Below are 14,685 nucleotides of genomic sequence, written 5' to 3'. Positions count from 1 at the left end.
AATAATCTCAAATTGTATACAGAGAAGAGATTAGACAATGTTTCATATGATAGTAAAACAGTATAACAGTTCAATTATTAACCACATTCAAATGGACATAAATACATGCTACTGCGCTCAAAATCCCTTTAAACAATGGAAACAACTTTAAGGTGACTCTTACTTAGTTTGCATATATTTCTATACATGTTCTAATTCCAGATGAAATAAAATCAGATTTCCTATTAGAGTGACATAAGAAAGTTCATAAATTATATTGTTTATTAACATAACTGACTGTACTCAAGTCCTATTCCTTAAAACAAAAGCAAAAGAAGTTTCTGAATTTAACCTCATAACAGATTCACATCTTTGCTTCACAAGTTTGTTTACTTTTGTCTAATTATACTTATTTTGAAAGAATGATATAATTCAGGATTTGTATTTTATACATTTGACAGATTAAAGCACCAATTTAACTATGGCTTAGGCCAACAAATTCAAATCAAAACAGCACGATTTTTCCTATATTGCAGCTTATTGCACTAGTTCAGATGCTTTGATATTACTTCAATAAGTAATAGATTCAGGATTACAATGGCAAGCTTTCGCTTTGTTTATCCTAATAATAGATGGACAGATCTTTTGGCATGGGAATGTCCAACCTGTCTGCCTTATTCCAAGAGACAGGTATGTCAGATATTTACTAGTCTTAGATCTCAGATATTGCTTCCATTGACTGTTGTCTGTTGATGGTTCTCTTAAATCACCCATATAAGGATGGTCCGAGGATACCACAAACTTAAAAATAAAGCTCAAAAAATTTTTCGGGGCAGCTAGGTGGCACAGTGAATAAAACACTGACCTTGGATTCAGGAGGACCTGAGTTCAAATCCAGCCTCAGACACTTGACACTTAACTGGCTGTGTGACCCTGGGCAAGTCACTTAACCCTCATTGCCCTGCCAAAAAAAAAAAAATTCAGGGTCCCATAAAAGCTTTCCCCTCTAACAATAAAGTCTAATCCTAGTAGGTTTGGACGTAAGTATTATCAGCATAAAAATATTGTAATACATTAGCTTACAAATAAAATTTACTATGCATTCCAAAATCACACAAATTTTTATAAAATATTTTTCGACATAAATCTTTCTAGAAACATTTTCTCTTAAAAACAGCTTAAAATTGGGGCAGCTAGGTGGTGCAGTGGATAGAGCACTGGCCCTGGAGTCAGGAGGACCTGAGTTCAGATCCAGCCTCAGACACATAACACTTGCTAGCTGTGTGACCCTGGACAAGTCACTTAACTCTTACCAAAAAAAAACCCAAAAAACAACAACAACAAAAAAAACCCCACAGCTTAAAATCTATCATATTAAAAGGAATAGCCAGTAAACTTTCATGAAGTAAATTTCTAAAATGATAGATATCTCTTATTCTACCTTAAAGTAAAAATAAATCTGTAAAATGGTAATTTGTTAATATTAAGTTGATGAAAATTATCTTTAACATAAATAAATCCTAAAAGCATTATAACAAAATAGGTTCCTAGTTATCATCGCCCTTTAGTTAAAAGGTATTTGCAATGGGGAAGAATTCAGTTTTGTCTAATGCAAAAAAGAAAATACCGAATTAAACTATACTTATCAACATAACAGAGTTTACCAGTCCTTTAAAAATTTTGCTCAATCTCATTTTCTTTCCTTTGTCTTTAATTATATCACTACAAATCAAGAAAACATTATATTCTGGAATCTTACATAGTAAATATGTGGCAATTTATTTAAATCCCTAGTAAATGATTAAGATATATCCCTCTCTAAAAGAATTTCACATTCACTTCTTAAAGCAAAATTAATCTTTTAAGAGTGGAGGAGTTTAAGACTAAATTGCTTCAAGATGTATATAACCTTCACAAATGATAGACAATAACTTTAGGTGAAATTTACTGTAGCTTATAAGTAGCCTTGAAATTTTCACTCCCATTTCACCACATAGAAAAACTCTTGTAGGTGGCTCTAAGAATTTATAACTAGATGGGTCTAAAAATACTTGTGGCTTTACAAAGGAGATTTTACAGGTATTTTTCTATAATTACCAATTTTCCCTTTTAAAAATATCCATGTAAATACTCGAATAAAACAATAACTCCGAGTACCTTAGTTTACAACCTCATAATTTTCATAACCAAATAGTTTTAGGCGAACTTCCTCTTAAATATAGGCAAAACTACCAACTTCACAACACATTGCTTCCTAACTCATTCTTTCCCATTTTAACAGTAGAGTTCTTAATCTAACAACCTTTAGATTATAAGAGAAATTGCTTTCCTACCATAGCTGATGCAATTGTTTACCAAATTATACACTATAAGAAAATTGAGAAACATAGTACCTTCAAATAATATTAGGAATTTTTAAAATTTGAAATAAAACCAATTAGTCAGGTGACCCTAATTTAGTTGAATGTGCTCCTGCTCTGTACCAGGTACTGCAGTTAAATATTTACAATCACGTGGTCCCCAAAACAACTGTGGGAGGTAGGTTCTATCATTATATAGAACTCTCTTGGGGTTTAAACTAGTAAATTTCTTAATTCCAAACAACCAATATCTTTTTTTTTGGGGGGGGGCGGGGGAGTCCTAATTTACCACAATAATACTGATACAAGAACACACTCATAGCAGGTTATTTCCTTTGGAGCAGATTTTGGCTTAAATCAAATCTGGATTTAAAATCACTAATGGTATCATTTTAATTTCTAAGGCCCAATACTCAGTACTTTAAAAGGAAAAAAAATTATCCATAAATTCATATAATACCTTTGTTAAAGAGATGTGGTGACAACTTTCCAGCTATGTATAAATTTGTTTCCCATTGCCTCTAACTATGAGACTTATCAGATAACAAGCTTTAGAAAATTAAGAAAAACTATGTAGAGAATTATTAGAAGCAAGGGAACCTAGAGGATACCAAGAGAATAAAAACCTATGTTTAGTAAAGAAATATAATAATTAAAACTTGAGAATTATTATATAAAAAACATTTTACAGATCACAAAGGAAAAGAAATCTTTAACACTCCAGGTGGAATCAATCACAGTAACAGGATTACTTCTGTTTTATAAGAAATAAAAGAAAAACTTTCAATATGATATTTTGGGGAGAGAAGATTGCTTAACACCCCAAAGATAATGGAACAGGGAAACATACGTTCAAAGGGAAGGCATTATGTCATCAACAGAGCCAAACAATTAGAGAAAAAGCCAAGAATAGGATTGGGCTTCCTAGACTTTGCTACATACCAAAAAAAACAAAACAAAAAAAGAAAGAAAGAAAGAATACTTAAAGTCATAAACACCAACAGAATGAAAATCTGACTTGGTTCAGATGATTTTTAAAAAGGAAGAACTAATCATAATTCCAGTTAAGGTAGTAATAAAACTCCATTTCTTTGTAAAACATGAGGTATAAAATATGGAGGCATATTTTAATTTCAAGTTTCCTTTAAAAGTTTAAGCACCTCCTTCTACATGAAGCATTTCCTGATCTACCAGCTGCTAGTATTCCCTCTGCCAGAATTGCTTTGTCTCTATTTGTATATGCCTATATGTGTAGATATTGTTGCTCCACCCCACCCTCCACCATGGAATGTTAGCAACTTCATTTTTGTCTCTTTATGCCTATGCCTAGCACAGTGCCTACTTTTTTTAGTTGTTAAACTTTACCAGGGCCAGTCATGCCTAAGTAGAACTCATATTTAATCTCCTTTCATCTAATTAGTTTACTAATTGTTCAACCAGTTAGTTTAGTAATTGTGATCTCAGTTTTGCTATTATCTGTGTAGCTTTGCTACCCTCTGTGTGACTTTGGGAAGGTCTCTTTACTTCCTTTGATATGTTTTCTTCACTTAGAAAATGTCAAGTTTAGATGAACTCTGAGAATTCTTCTGCCTCCAACATTTGACAATCCTATGAAGTAATAGGGCTTTCAAATAAGGAATTTTATGCCATTCCTTCAGAACTGTAAGCTCCTGGATGTCAGGACACATTTCTTGTTTTAGTGTCTTAGGGCTTAGTAGTGTTTTACGAAAAGTGTTTATTTAAGATATTGTGTTGTGTTACCTTCCAGTGGGACTGATGTTCAACAATGCAGAGAATTCTTCTCAAAACAGTATGTCTAGTTCTGAGTATTAACTGGCTACAGGTTCAAAAATCATTTTTCCCTCTAAGTATATTATACCAAGAGTTCTTTGCCTTCATACTAGATGACGCTGTATTTTTCACAATAGGTATGTTAGGTGGTCCACAGTATCTTGCCAATATTTCAGATAAATTACTAAAACAATAACCAACTTGTCCCCAAATCAGAAATTTTCACAAAATCTCAGTGACTGTGGTCAGAAGTTTTTTTCCTACTAAAACATGCCAAAGAGATAATAAAAGAATAAATTTACAAGCTCAATCACTTTGGAGACTGGTCAAAAGCAGGATATCAGGAGAATCTTGTGAAGTACTTAATAAAAACAGACAATCCTAGGTAACTTATTGCTAAACCATGAATTTCTGATTCACGAGCCCATGGTAACTGAGAGCTAGGTCCCCACTTCAAGCAAATAGATGCTTCCTGAAATGCTTTTTGTTTGCTGAGTTTTCTTTTTGTTTGGTTTGGTTTTGGTTTTGGTTGGAGGAAGAGCAAGCCGATAGTGGAGTGTTTGCTTCCCCTGCTGAATTGGATATGCTTTATACTTAACTAGAACATATAACTTCTGAACCAAATGAATATTAAACTGGGAATCACTAATCTTGTGCTTCTCTATTTAGCAGAATGGTCATGATTTAACTGCTATACCTCAAAATACTTGTAATGTGTGGCACGTGAATATAGAAGTCCTTCCAGAATGGATGAATTGTGTGCTAGAAAAGGTAGGTGTCTATTTTTTAGACCAAAAACCATATAAAAAAACACAACTTTTAGTAGATTTTTGTCTCTTTAAGCTCTTTGACATGGGGGATTTGTTCTATTTGGAAGAATTTGGTTTAGATACTTAAAGAGCTACATGTCACCCTTTGCTCCATGTAGTATGCCATTTGTGTGTCATCATACCAAGTTAGAATGCCCAAAGTATTCAGGTGACCTTAAAACAATGGTAGAAGTGTTGCAATCCCTTTGATAGCATAGGTGTTGTAGGGTTTACCAATCAAAGTTAAGAATGTCTAAGTTTTAGCCAGAATGCTTTTCCTCTCTTCCACCATATATGCCCCATAACTATTTTTATTTCTTCTTTTTTTCTTTTCTTTGTTTTTTTTTTTTTTTGAGGCAATTGGGGTTAAGTGACTTGCCCAGGGTCACACAGCTAGTAAGTGTTAAGTGTCTGAGACCAGATTTGAACTCAGGTCCTCCTGAATCTAGGGCCGGTGCTTTATCCACTGCACCATCTAGCTGCCCCAACTATTTTTATTTCTAATAGTACAGAATTCTTGGATAAGGTCCTGAATGTGTTTTGCATTATAAAAATAATAAGTTCCTGAAAAAAGTTGTATTTGAGTTTGAACTTTTGAAAAGAAAATAATTTTCACTGATTTGCATTATAGTATCATGAATGTATATTTTATCACAGTTGGAAAATAAATTGTCCTCAGTATTAAAAAAAACACTGGGAAACTTTTAGAATTTAAAGGGAAATTTCTAAGTTTCGGGTCTAATAATAGTACTCTAATCTTATTGAAGTTAAGTTAAACCACTTAAGGGATCCTTGCATTTTTGGAGGAATGCCTAGGTATTTTCAGCCCTTTACTAGGTAAAATAGGGGTCATGTCACTCTATAACAGTACAAACAAATTTTTCTTTTGAGCTTATTTGTTATTTCATTCAGCAAACATTTATTGAACACCTGTTGTGTGCAAGTTATTCTGTTAGACATTCAGAGGTTCATAATCACATCTGTTTATATTAGATCAAATAACTGATAATGATGATGATTATATTCTTTTCCTCCTGAATTTATCTTCATTATTGATGAATCTTTACTTAAGATTGGCTCCTGATTTTTACTACTCAAGAATAATGCAGAAAAGTGTCAGAAGTAGCTTGGTTTTTTTGTGAGACCTAAACATCAGATAAGCCAATGAAGTGTTAAAGATCCTACAGTCTGTCCAGCTTTCAGTAATTCTAATTTGTTAACAGATCAGTCCCTTTAAATTTGTTTTTAATAATATAAAAATAAGGTGCTGTATTGGTTAGGGAACTATTAAAATGTGTTAAGTAGTTAGACATCCTGCTCTGAATATCTTTCAGGGCAAATACTCTTTTTTTAATTAAGATAATTTAATTGATTCTACTATTGTTTATTAAGTACCCCATACTTGCAAGGCACTAGGAATACAAAGACAATATCTAGGAACTTTGTCCTGAATACATCTCCCAGAATTCTTCTGGAGCATCTTCTATTTGAGTAACAGTTCTGTGCTCAATTCATTTCTGAAATTCTCAAACACTACATGAATGTTTTAGGAAAAAATACTGAGTTTCTCATTAAGCTAGAATCTTATTGTTAAACTGTTTGTTATAGAGTAGAATTAGTAATATGGTCAGAACATCTACAACAAATTCAGGCATGTTACTGAAATACCAAAAGGAACTTTATATGGTGGTTTTACCCATAAAGTGATGCAATGGAATGGCCCCTGAGTGCTCTGTCGAACTTAGGTTCTGTTATCCTCGAGGATATATATGCTTTTAATTTCATTATATTTGCAAGTTGCATGCAAAAATGAGGTATTACTAGTTGGAAAAGTCCAATCTGGATTCAGCCAATTTGTATGAACAAAAAAAATTGAGAGATTTGGGTAGCCTTGTCACATTCCATAGCTAGATTTTCAAGATCCCCCTCCCCCACAATCTGGTACTACCTTACCTATCTAGCCTTGTCTCATTCTACTCACTTTCATACACACTGTGTTATACTTCCTTTATGCCTTTGCTCATATTATTCCCTCCCTATGCCTAGAAATGCTCTCCTCCCCCAAATCCTGCTGTTTCATTTTGAATTCCGACCCCTACTTTTTTTAATTTATTTTTTTTTTTTTAGTGAGGCAATTGGGGTTAGGTGACTTGCCCAGGGTCACACAGCTAGTAAGTGTTAAGTGTCTGAGGCCGGATTTGAACTCGGGTACTCCTGACTCCAAGGCCAGTGCTCTATCCACTGTGCCACCTAGCTGCCCCCTCAACCCCTACTTTTAAAAGCTAACTCAAAAGTCACCTTTTCCACAAAACCTTCCCCAAATCAGTAATGACTTGCCTCACATTCTGTATTAGCACTTTACTCACTTCTTTTTTGTAATTATTTTTGTCATACATGCAAAAAAGAATAGGATTTTTTAAAGGCAGTAGCAAACTAGGCTAAGAAACTGCATGAAGGAACCCAGGAAACGTGGTGAGACATTTGGTAAGGACTAGGATAGACAGAAATAGACGTAATGTTGTAATTGTAGTATATTACAGACCACTTGGATAGGAGGAAATAGATGAGTTTGGGGACCATATCACAAACCTGGAACAGAGGAAAACTGTAGTAGTAATGAGAGAATTGAAATATTCTCATGTCTGCTGCAGACCTCTATGTGCCAAAAAAGAGGCACCTAATAATTTTTTCTTGATCTATCTTGTTTCAGCTTCAAAAGAGGAAAGAATAATGAGACATTCTTTACTAGATCAGTTCTCACTAACAGGGAGAAACTAGTTGCAGGGGGAAGAAATGATGGGGATATTGTAAAGGAAATTGAAGAAAAGAGGAAATTTGGCACGTACCCTCGATTTTATGAAAGCAGATTTCAAAGCATTTAGAGGGAAGAGTAGAGTGCTATGGATAAAATTTTACAATGAAAGTTAGCACAAGAGGGGATGGATACTCTCAAAAAAGACATTTTGGTGGCAGCTAGGTGGCACAATGGATAAAGAACTGGCCCTGGATTCAGGAGGACCTGAGTTCAAATCTGAGCTCAGGCACTTGACCCTTACTAGCTATGTGACCCTGAGCAAGTCACTTAACCCACCAAAAAAGACATTTTAAAGACAAGGAATAATTCTGATAAAAAAAGTTGTGGATTTCAAAAGGAAATGTATAGAAGGTAGAAGCAAAGACAGGTAATGCAATATAAAAACAAAATTGTTGTATAGACTTTTAAAGTACTTAAAGTTCTGAGTGAAAAATGCTAGTGAGGACTAGCAGTGTTAAGGATAACAGCAGCAAAAGGTTTTTTGTTTTGTTTTCAGAGCTATTTTAGGATAAAGAAAAACAAAGAAGTAATATATTTACGGGTCAGTGTGGATGATGTAAAAATAATAAATAACAATAAAAAAGCAGAGGTGCTTAACTGTTTTCTCTCCCAAGAAAAATGACCTTTTGATTGGAGAGGGTAACAGGTAATTGAAACTCAAAATAAGTAGGGTCATTACTAAGGGAGCACAAGTTTCTAGGTCAGCTGTTTTTGTGTCATGCATCCCTTTGACAGTTTGGTGAAGCCCATGGACTTCTCAGAATAATGTGTGGTTGTTGTTTTTTTAAATCATACTTGAAGGAAATGCCAGATTTCAGTTAGAGGTTAGTGAAAATAAAGATGTAATTTTTTTTTCTCAACCAAGTTCATAGACTCCCTAAAATCTATCACAAAATGTTTAGGGATTGGTGGATACCAAAGTAAGAATTCCTGTCCTTAGGTAAGCATAGATGAATTACATGCCAGGGTAATAAATTTTCTAGAAACCATGATTGCTGAACCACTGTCAGTGATATATGAAAGATCCTAAAGGTGTCACTGGACTGGAGAAAGGTGAATGTTTCAATTTTCAAAAAGAGAAAAGTTAAGTCTATAGACCATATACTAGTAAGCTTGACTTAGATTCCTTATGAAATTCTAGAATGTACAACTAAGGGGAAGATTTGTGAAAATCTAAAAAAGGCAGATTCAGAAAGGTTTCATGAAAAATCAGATTATATTTGACTAATTTTATTTTATTTTTGGCAGGCTTACTAGAACAGTACTTTCAGGGACTTCAATAGCTATAAATTTCAGCAAAACATTTGACCTTTCTCATGCTATTATTCTTTTTAAAAAGACATAGAGATACAAGCTAGGTGGAAATAGATTTGAAACTGGTGGGATTTTGATGGCAGGAAAAGAATAATATAATGACTGATGTTTGATGCCAAATGTTATATAGTTTGTTGGTACTGTTTTAGATTTTCGCTATGTCATCTCATATTTTGGCTCTGCCTCCTAGTTTTGTGATACTTGGGAATTTGACAAAAATGCCATCACCATCTATTCTTATCCAAATCACCGAAAAAATGTAATAGCATATGACAAAAAACAGATAGCTGGAAGACTTGAAAGGAGATTGCCTTCTAACATCAAACTTGAGTCTCATTATGATAATACTAACTGATGTCCTATGATTTCAAGTCAACAGATATTTATTAAACAGCTTCTTTTCACAGAAAACTCGCAGTTTCCTTTGCTGGATCTACATCAAGGATGGGAGCCCACTAACGATGGATATCCTCCAAAGTTCTCTCATTGGCCCTCTTCTCTTTTCCTTCTATGCTGTTTTACTTGTTGATCTTATCAACTTCCTTGGGTTTAGTTATCATCTCCTTGTGGACATTCTTACATTTATTTATCCAGCACTAACCTTTCTCCTATCTTACATTCCCTAGTGGACATCTTGTAGTGTATGTCTCAAATACAACCTGTCCAAAACAGAATTAATTCATTATCTTCCCTTCCAGCCTCCCAAAACCCCAAAACAAACCCCTTCTTCTGAACTTCCATTCAAGGACATCACCACCAGGTTGTGAACCTAGGTGTCATTTTCAACTTCTCTCTCACACTTACCCCACATATTCAATTTGCCACCAAATCTTGCCATTCCTACCACAACAACATCTCTCAAATACATCCCTTCTTACTGCTCACATAGCTGGTACCATGGTGTAGGTTTTCATTACTTCATTCCTAGATTATTACAGTTGCCTTCTGTTTCATCTCCCTGCCTCTGGTCTCTCCTCATTCTAGTCCAGTCTCTACTCACCTGCCAAAATGGTCTTCCAAAGGCCTGACCGTGTAAATCCCCTGCCCCCAATTCAATAAACTGCAGTGGCTATTCTCTTTAGGATTAAGTGCAAAGTCCTTTGGCTTTTAAAGCCCTTTCTAACTTGAACTCTTCCTGCCTTTCCAGTCTTCTTACACTTAGTCCTTTCTTTATGCTCTATGATCCAGCAATACTCCTTATTGTTCCATTAACATGATATTACATCACCCAGCTGAACATTTTTATTGCCTGCCCCTTATGCTTGTAATTCTCTCTCTCACTTCCACCTCCTGCTTTCCTTGGCTTCCTTCAGGACAGTTCCAATTCTAGATTCTCTAGGAGACTTTCCCCAGTTCTGCCCTACCTCTCACTTGCTAGTACCTTCTCACTGAGGCTACCACCTATTTGTATCTTATGTGTTCATACTTATTTGCATGTCTTCTCCCGTATTATATGAGCTCCTAGAGAGCAGAGACCATGTTTTTGTCTTATTATATCATCAGAACTTAGCACAGTGCCTGGCTTATAGTTAGTACTTAACGAATACTTGTTGTCATTGATGATGATGCTAGATAAAGCACAGGTTCCAGCCCTCATGAAGTTTATGTACTCTGCTCCACTGCCAGTGGGGAGATGGGGCACACAAGGAATCTCAGAGTTGGAAGTGATCTCAGAGACCATCTAATCCTACTCATACATTGCAGAACCCCTTCTTAAAACATATCCAACACATGGTTATCCATCTTTTGCTTGAAAAGACCTTCAGTAAGGGAAAATTCCCTTCCAAAGCAACATATCCAACTTCTTGATGATTTCCTCACAGAGCATAATCTGACCCTCTTCAGCTTCCACCCGTACTGTAGTTCTTCCCCCTGGGATTAACAAGGAAAAATCTAATCTCTCTTTCACATGATAAATCCATCAGGTACTCAAAGATGGCTGATATTCTCTTTCCCTTGACACCCAAGTCTTCTCTTTTCTAGGGTTGCATGACCCAGATTGTGTAGAGCCTTGGATCATATCATATGAACAGCAAATGGAATTGAATGTGTAAAAAAGTCTTACATTTGGCTTTAAAAAATGAAAAAGTATAAGGTAGAAGAGGTGTGCTTAGATAGCAGTTTAACTGGAAAAGGTCTGGTCATTCTATACTATGAGCTCAGTATTGGTCATCATGGTGGTGTAGCATTCATAGAGCTATCTTCTCTCCTAAGCTGTATTGAGAAACATTGTATTCACGACTGTTGTATTCTGACCTGGTCATACTGGACCCAGAGTATTGTTTTCAGTTCATGGTACCATGATGCTGGTCATGCTCCTCAGGGTGCTCCCCAGCCTAACAATGTCCTTCCTAAAATGTGTCATCCAGAATTTAATACATTCTTTGTACAGAAACTGCTTAATAAATATTTGATTACTTGAATTGATAGGATATAAGTCAGCATCATCAAACTGGGCAGCTGAAATTCAGCCAAGTAACAAGAGATTCTACAGACCTGGTTTGCACAACAGGACATAGCTGTTCCAATTACCTGAACAATGACAGCATTCAGGACCAGTCTCATGCTTAGGCTTCTTGAGTGCTTACATGGCTTAGATTAGATAGAGTACAACCAGCCTTTACCATTTGTTCTGTTTTTGTTTTTTGTTTTTATTATTTAAAAATTTTTTTTTAATTAAATTTTTTTACCATTTGTTCTACCTGTGCCCTGCAGTCCCCCACCACAGTCATTTGATCTATTTAACTTTTTTCCTCATAAAAGTATTTTATTATTTTCCAGTTACACGTAAAGATAGTTTTCAACATTTGTTTTCATAAGATTTTTAGTTCCAAATTTTTTTCTTCCTTCCTCCCTTCCCTCCCCCCTCCCCAAGACAGAAAACAATTGATATAGGTTATATATGTACAATCATATTAAACATATTTCTGCATTAGTCATATTGTGAGAGAATAATCCAAACAAAAGGGGAAACCTCAAAAAAAAAGTAGAAACAGTATGGTTCAATCTACATGTAGAGTCCACAGTTCTTTTTTTCTAGATGTGGAGAACATTTTCTATCATGAGTTCTTTTGAATTGTCTTGGATCATTGCCCCACTGAGAAGAGCCAAGTCTATCACAGTTTATCATCATACAGTGTTGTTGTTACTGTGTACAGTGTTCTCCTGGTTCTGCTCATTTCACTCAGCATCAGTCCACTTAAGTCTTTCCAGGTTTTTTATCTGAAATCTGCCTGCTCATTATGTCTTACAGCATAATAGTATTCCATTACATTTAGATACCACAACGTGTTCAGCCCTTCCCCAGTTGATGGGCATCCTTTCAATTTCCAATTCTTTGCCACCACAAAGAGAGCTGCTATAAATATTTTTGTACATGTGGGTCCTTTTCCCTCTTCTGTGATCTCTTTGGGATACGGACCTAGCAGTGGTACCACTGGGTCAAAGGGTATGTACAGTCGCATAGCCCTTTGGGCAGAGTTCCAAATTGCTCTCCAGAATGGTTGGATCAGCTCACAACTCCACCAATAATGCATTAGTGTTCCAATTTTTCCACAGCTTCTCCAACATTTATTATTTTCCTTTTTTGTCATATTCCAATCTGATAGGTGTGAGGTAGTACCTCAGAGTTGTTGTAATTTGTATTTCTCTAATCAGTAGTGATTTAGAGCATTTTTTCATATGGCAATAAATAGCTTTGATTTTTTCATCTGAAAATTGCCTATTGATGTCCTTTGACCATTTCTCAATTGGGGAATGACTTGCATTCTTATAAATTTGATTTTGTTCCCTATATATTTTAGAAATGAGACCTTCTTCAATTTCTTTTTCTAAGATGGGCTTATTTAGGGGTTTTATTTCCTCTTCTATTAATCTGGGAAGTTTATATTTTTGTAAATATTCATCCATTTCATTTAGATTGTCAAATTTATTGGCATATAGTTGAGTAAAATAGCTCCTGATTATTGCATTAATTTCCACTTTATTGGTGGTGAATTGACCCCTTTAATTTTTTTAAATAAAGTATTTTTTTTCCTGTTACATGTAAAGATAGTTCTCAACTTTTGTTTATACAAGCTTTCCAATTTCAGATTTTTCTCCCTCCCTCCCTCCCTCTCCCCTCCCCTAGACAGCAGGTAATCTGATATAGGTTATATATATATATATATATATATATATATATATATATATATATATACACACACACACACATATAATAACATTAAACATATTTCTGCATTAGTCACGCTATAAGAGAAAAATCAGAGCAATGACGAAAAACCTCAAAATAGAAAAACAACAGCACCAAAAACAAAAGAAATAGTATGGTTCATTCAGCATCTTTACTGAATGTATATCTATACCAAATGTGTTTCTTATCAACAAAGTATTGTAGGATTCTGATTTTTAATCCACTCTGCTATTCCGTTTTATGGGAGAGTTCATCCCGTTCCCATTCCCAGTTAAGATTACTAATTCTTTATTTCCCTCTATCCTCTTTTCCTCTTTGTTTGTACTCTTTTTTTCCTCCTTTCACCCTATTCCTCCTCATCCATGTTTTGCTTCTGACAACTGCCTCCCTCAATCAGCCCTCCCTTTTATCAACTGCCCTTCCTTTCCCCCCTTTTTCCCCTGCTTCTGCCCCCCCTTCTTTCAGTACCACTCTATTCCCCTTACCCTTTTAGTTCCTTAAAGAGTAAGCTAAGTTTCTTTATAGATATTGGTGTGTATGTTATTCCCTCCCTGAACCAAATCTGATGAGAGTAAGGTTGAAACTATGCTCACCCCTCCCTTCTTTCCCTCTATTGTAATAGGTTCTTTTTATACTTCTTTATATGATGTAATTAACTCCATTCCGCCTCCCCCTTCCTCTGCTCCCTGTAGTCTCCTTTTATTCTGCTGCTTAAGTTTCTTTATATCATCACATCAAAGTCAATTTAATAATAATACCTTAATTGAGATACAGATCCCAAGAGTTAAAAGTATTATCCTCTCTCATAGGGATGTAGACAGTTTAACCTCATTGGACAACCTTTTTTCCCTCCCTATTTACCTTTATATACTTCTCTTGATTCTTGTATTTGGAGATCATATTTTCTGTCTAGTTCTTGTCTTTTCTTCAGGAGACCTTGGAAGTCCCCTATTTCATTGAATGTCCATCTTTTCCCCTGAAAGATAGTGCTCCTTTTAAGCATTCCTGGACCTTGCCATCCACTTAGCTGATGTCCCTTAGGACTTTTGCACCTTTCCATGTGCCTTGTTGCTAAACCATTATATGTCGTCCATATGTCATCTCCCACCCTTAGAGGAGAGGGGACGTTTTATGATCCTTTTGCCAGGGAATTGTTCACTTTTTCTATTTGTTTCCAAAGCAGTTAGGTGCTTTCACATGGTGGCTACTTAATAAATGCCCATTCATTCCTGGGAAGTTGTTTATATAACGGGGTTTTAGAATGCGAAGAAAATATTCTCCCTCTCCCCAGTTCTCTATTCACTGATGTGTGAAATTCTAGAAATGGGATATTAAACCTCATTCATTCTTTCATTCATTTTATTATTAAGTATATGCTTGATGATTGGTGTGATATAAATCCCATAATGTTGGATATGAAATTGT

The 14,685-nt window shown here is 35.2% G+C and overlaps 1 protein-coding gene across 3 annotated transcripts in view; it reads left to right on the top strand.

Moving 5' to 3' along the window:
• RNF180 (ring finger protein 180) overlaps window positions 1-14,685 on the top strand; it is a 219,807-nt gene that overhangs the window by 59,977 nt on the left and 145,145 nt on the right. For 2 of the 3 annotated variants that reach the window (XM_043978732.1, XM_043979404.1), the window contains one exon: window positions 4,800-4,901. In XM_043978732.1, coding sequence (XP_043834667.1) covers window positions 4,800-4,901 — 102 coding nt within the window. The remainder of the gene's footprint in view (window positions 1-4,799; window positions 4,902-14,685) is intronic. The other variant, XM_043979930.1, reaches the window with a different exon arrangement.

The sequence above is a fragment of the Dromiciops gliroides genome, chromosome 1 (assembly GCF_019393635.1).
Source record: "Dromiciops gliroides isolate mDroGli1 chromosome 1, mDroGli1.pri, whole genome shotgun sequence".
NCBI lineage: Eukaryota > Metazoa > Chordata > Mammalia > Microbiotheria > Microbiotheriidae > Dromiciops > Dromiciops gliroides.
Note: the sequence above shows the minus strand (reverse complement) of the source record. Positions and strands in the feature narration are given on the sequence as shown.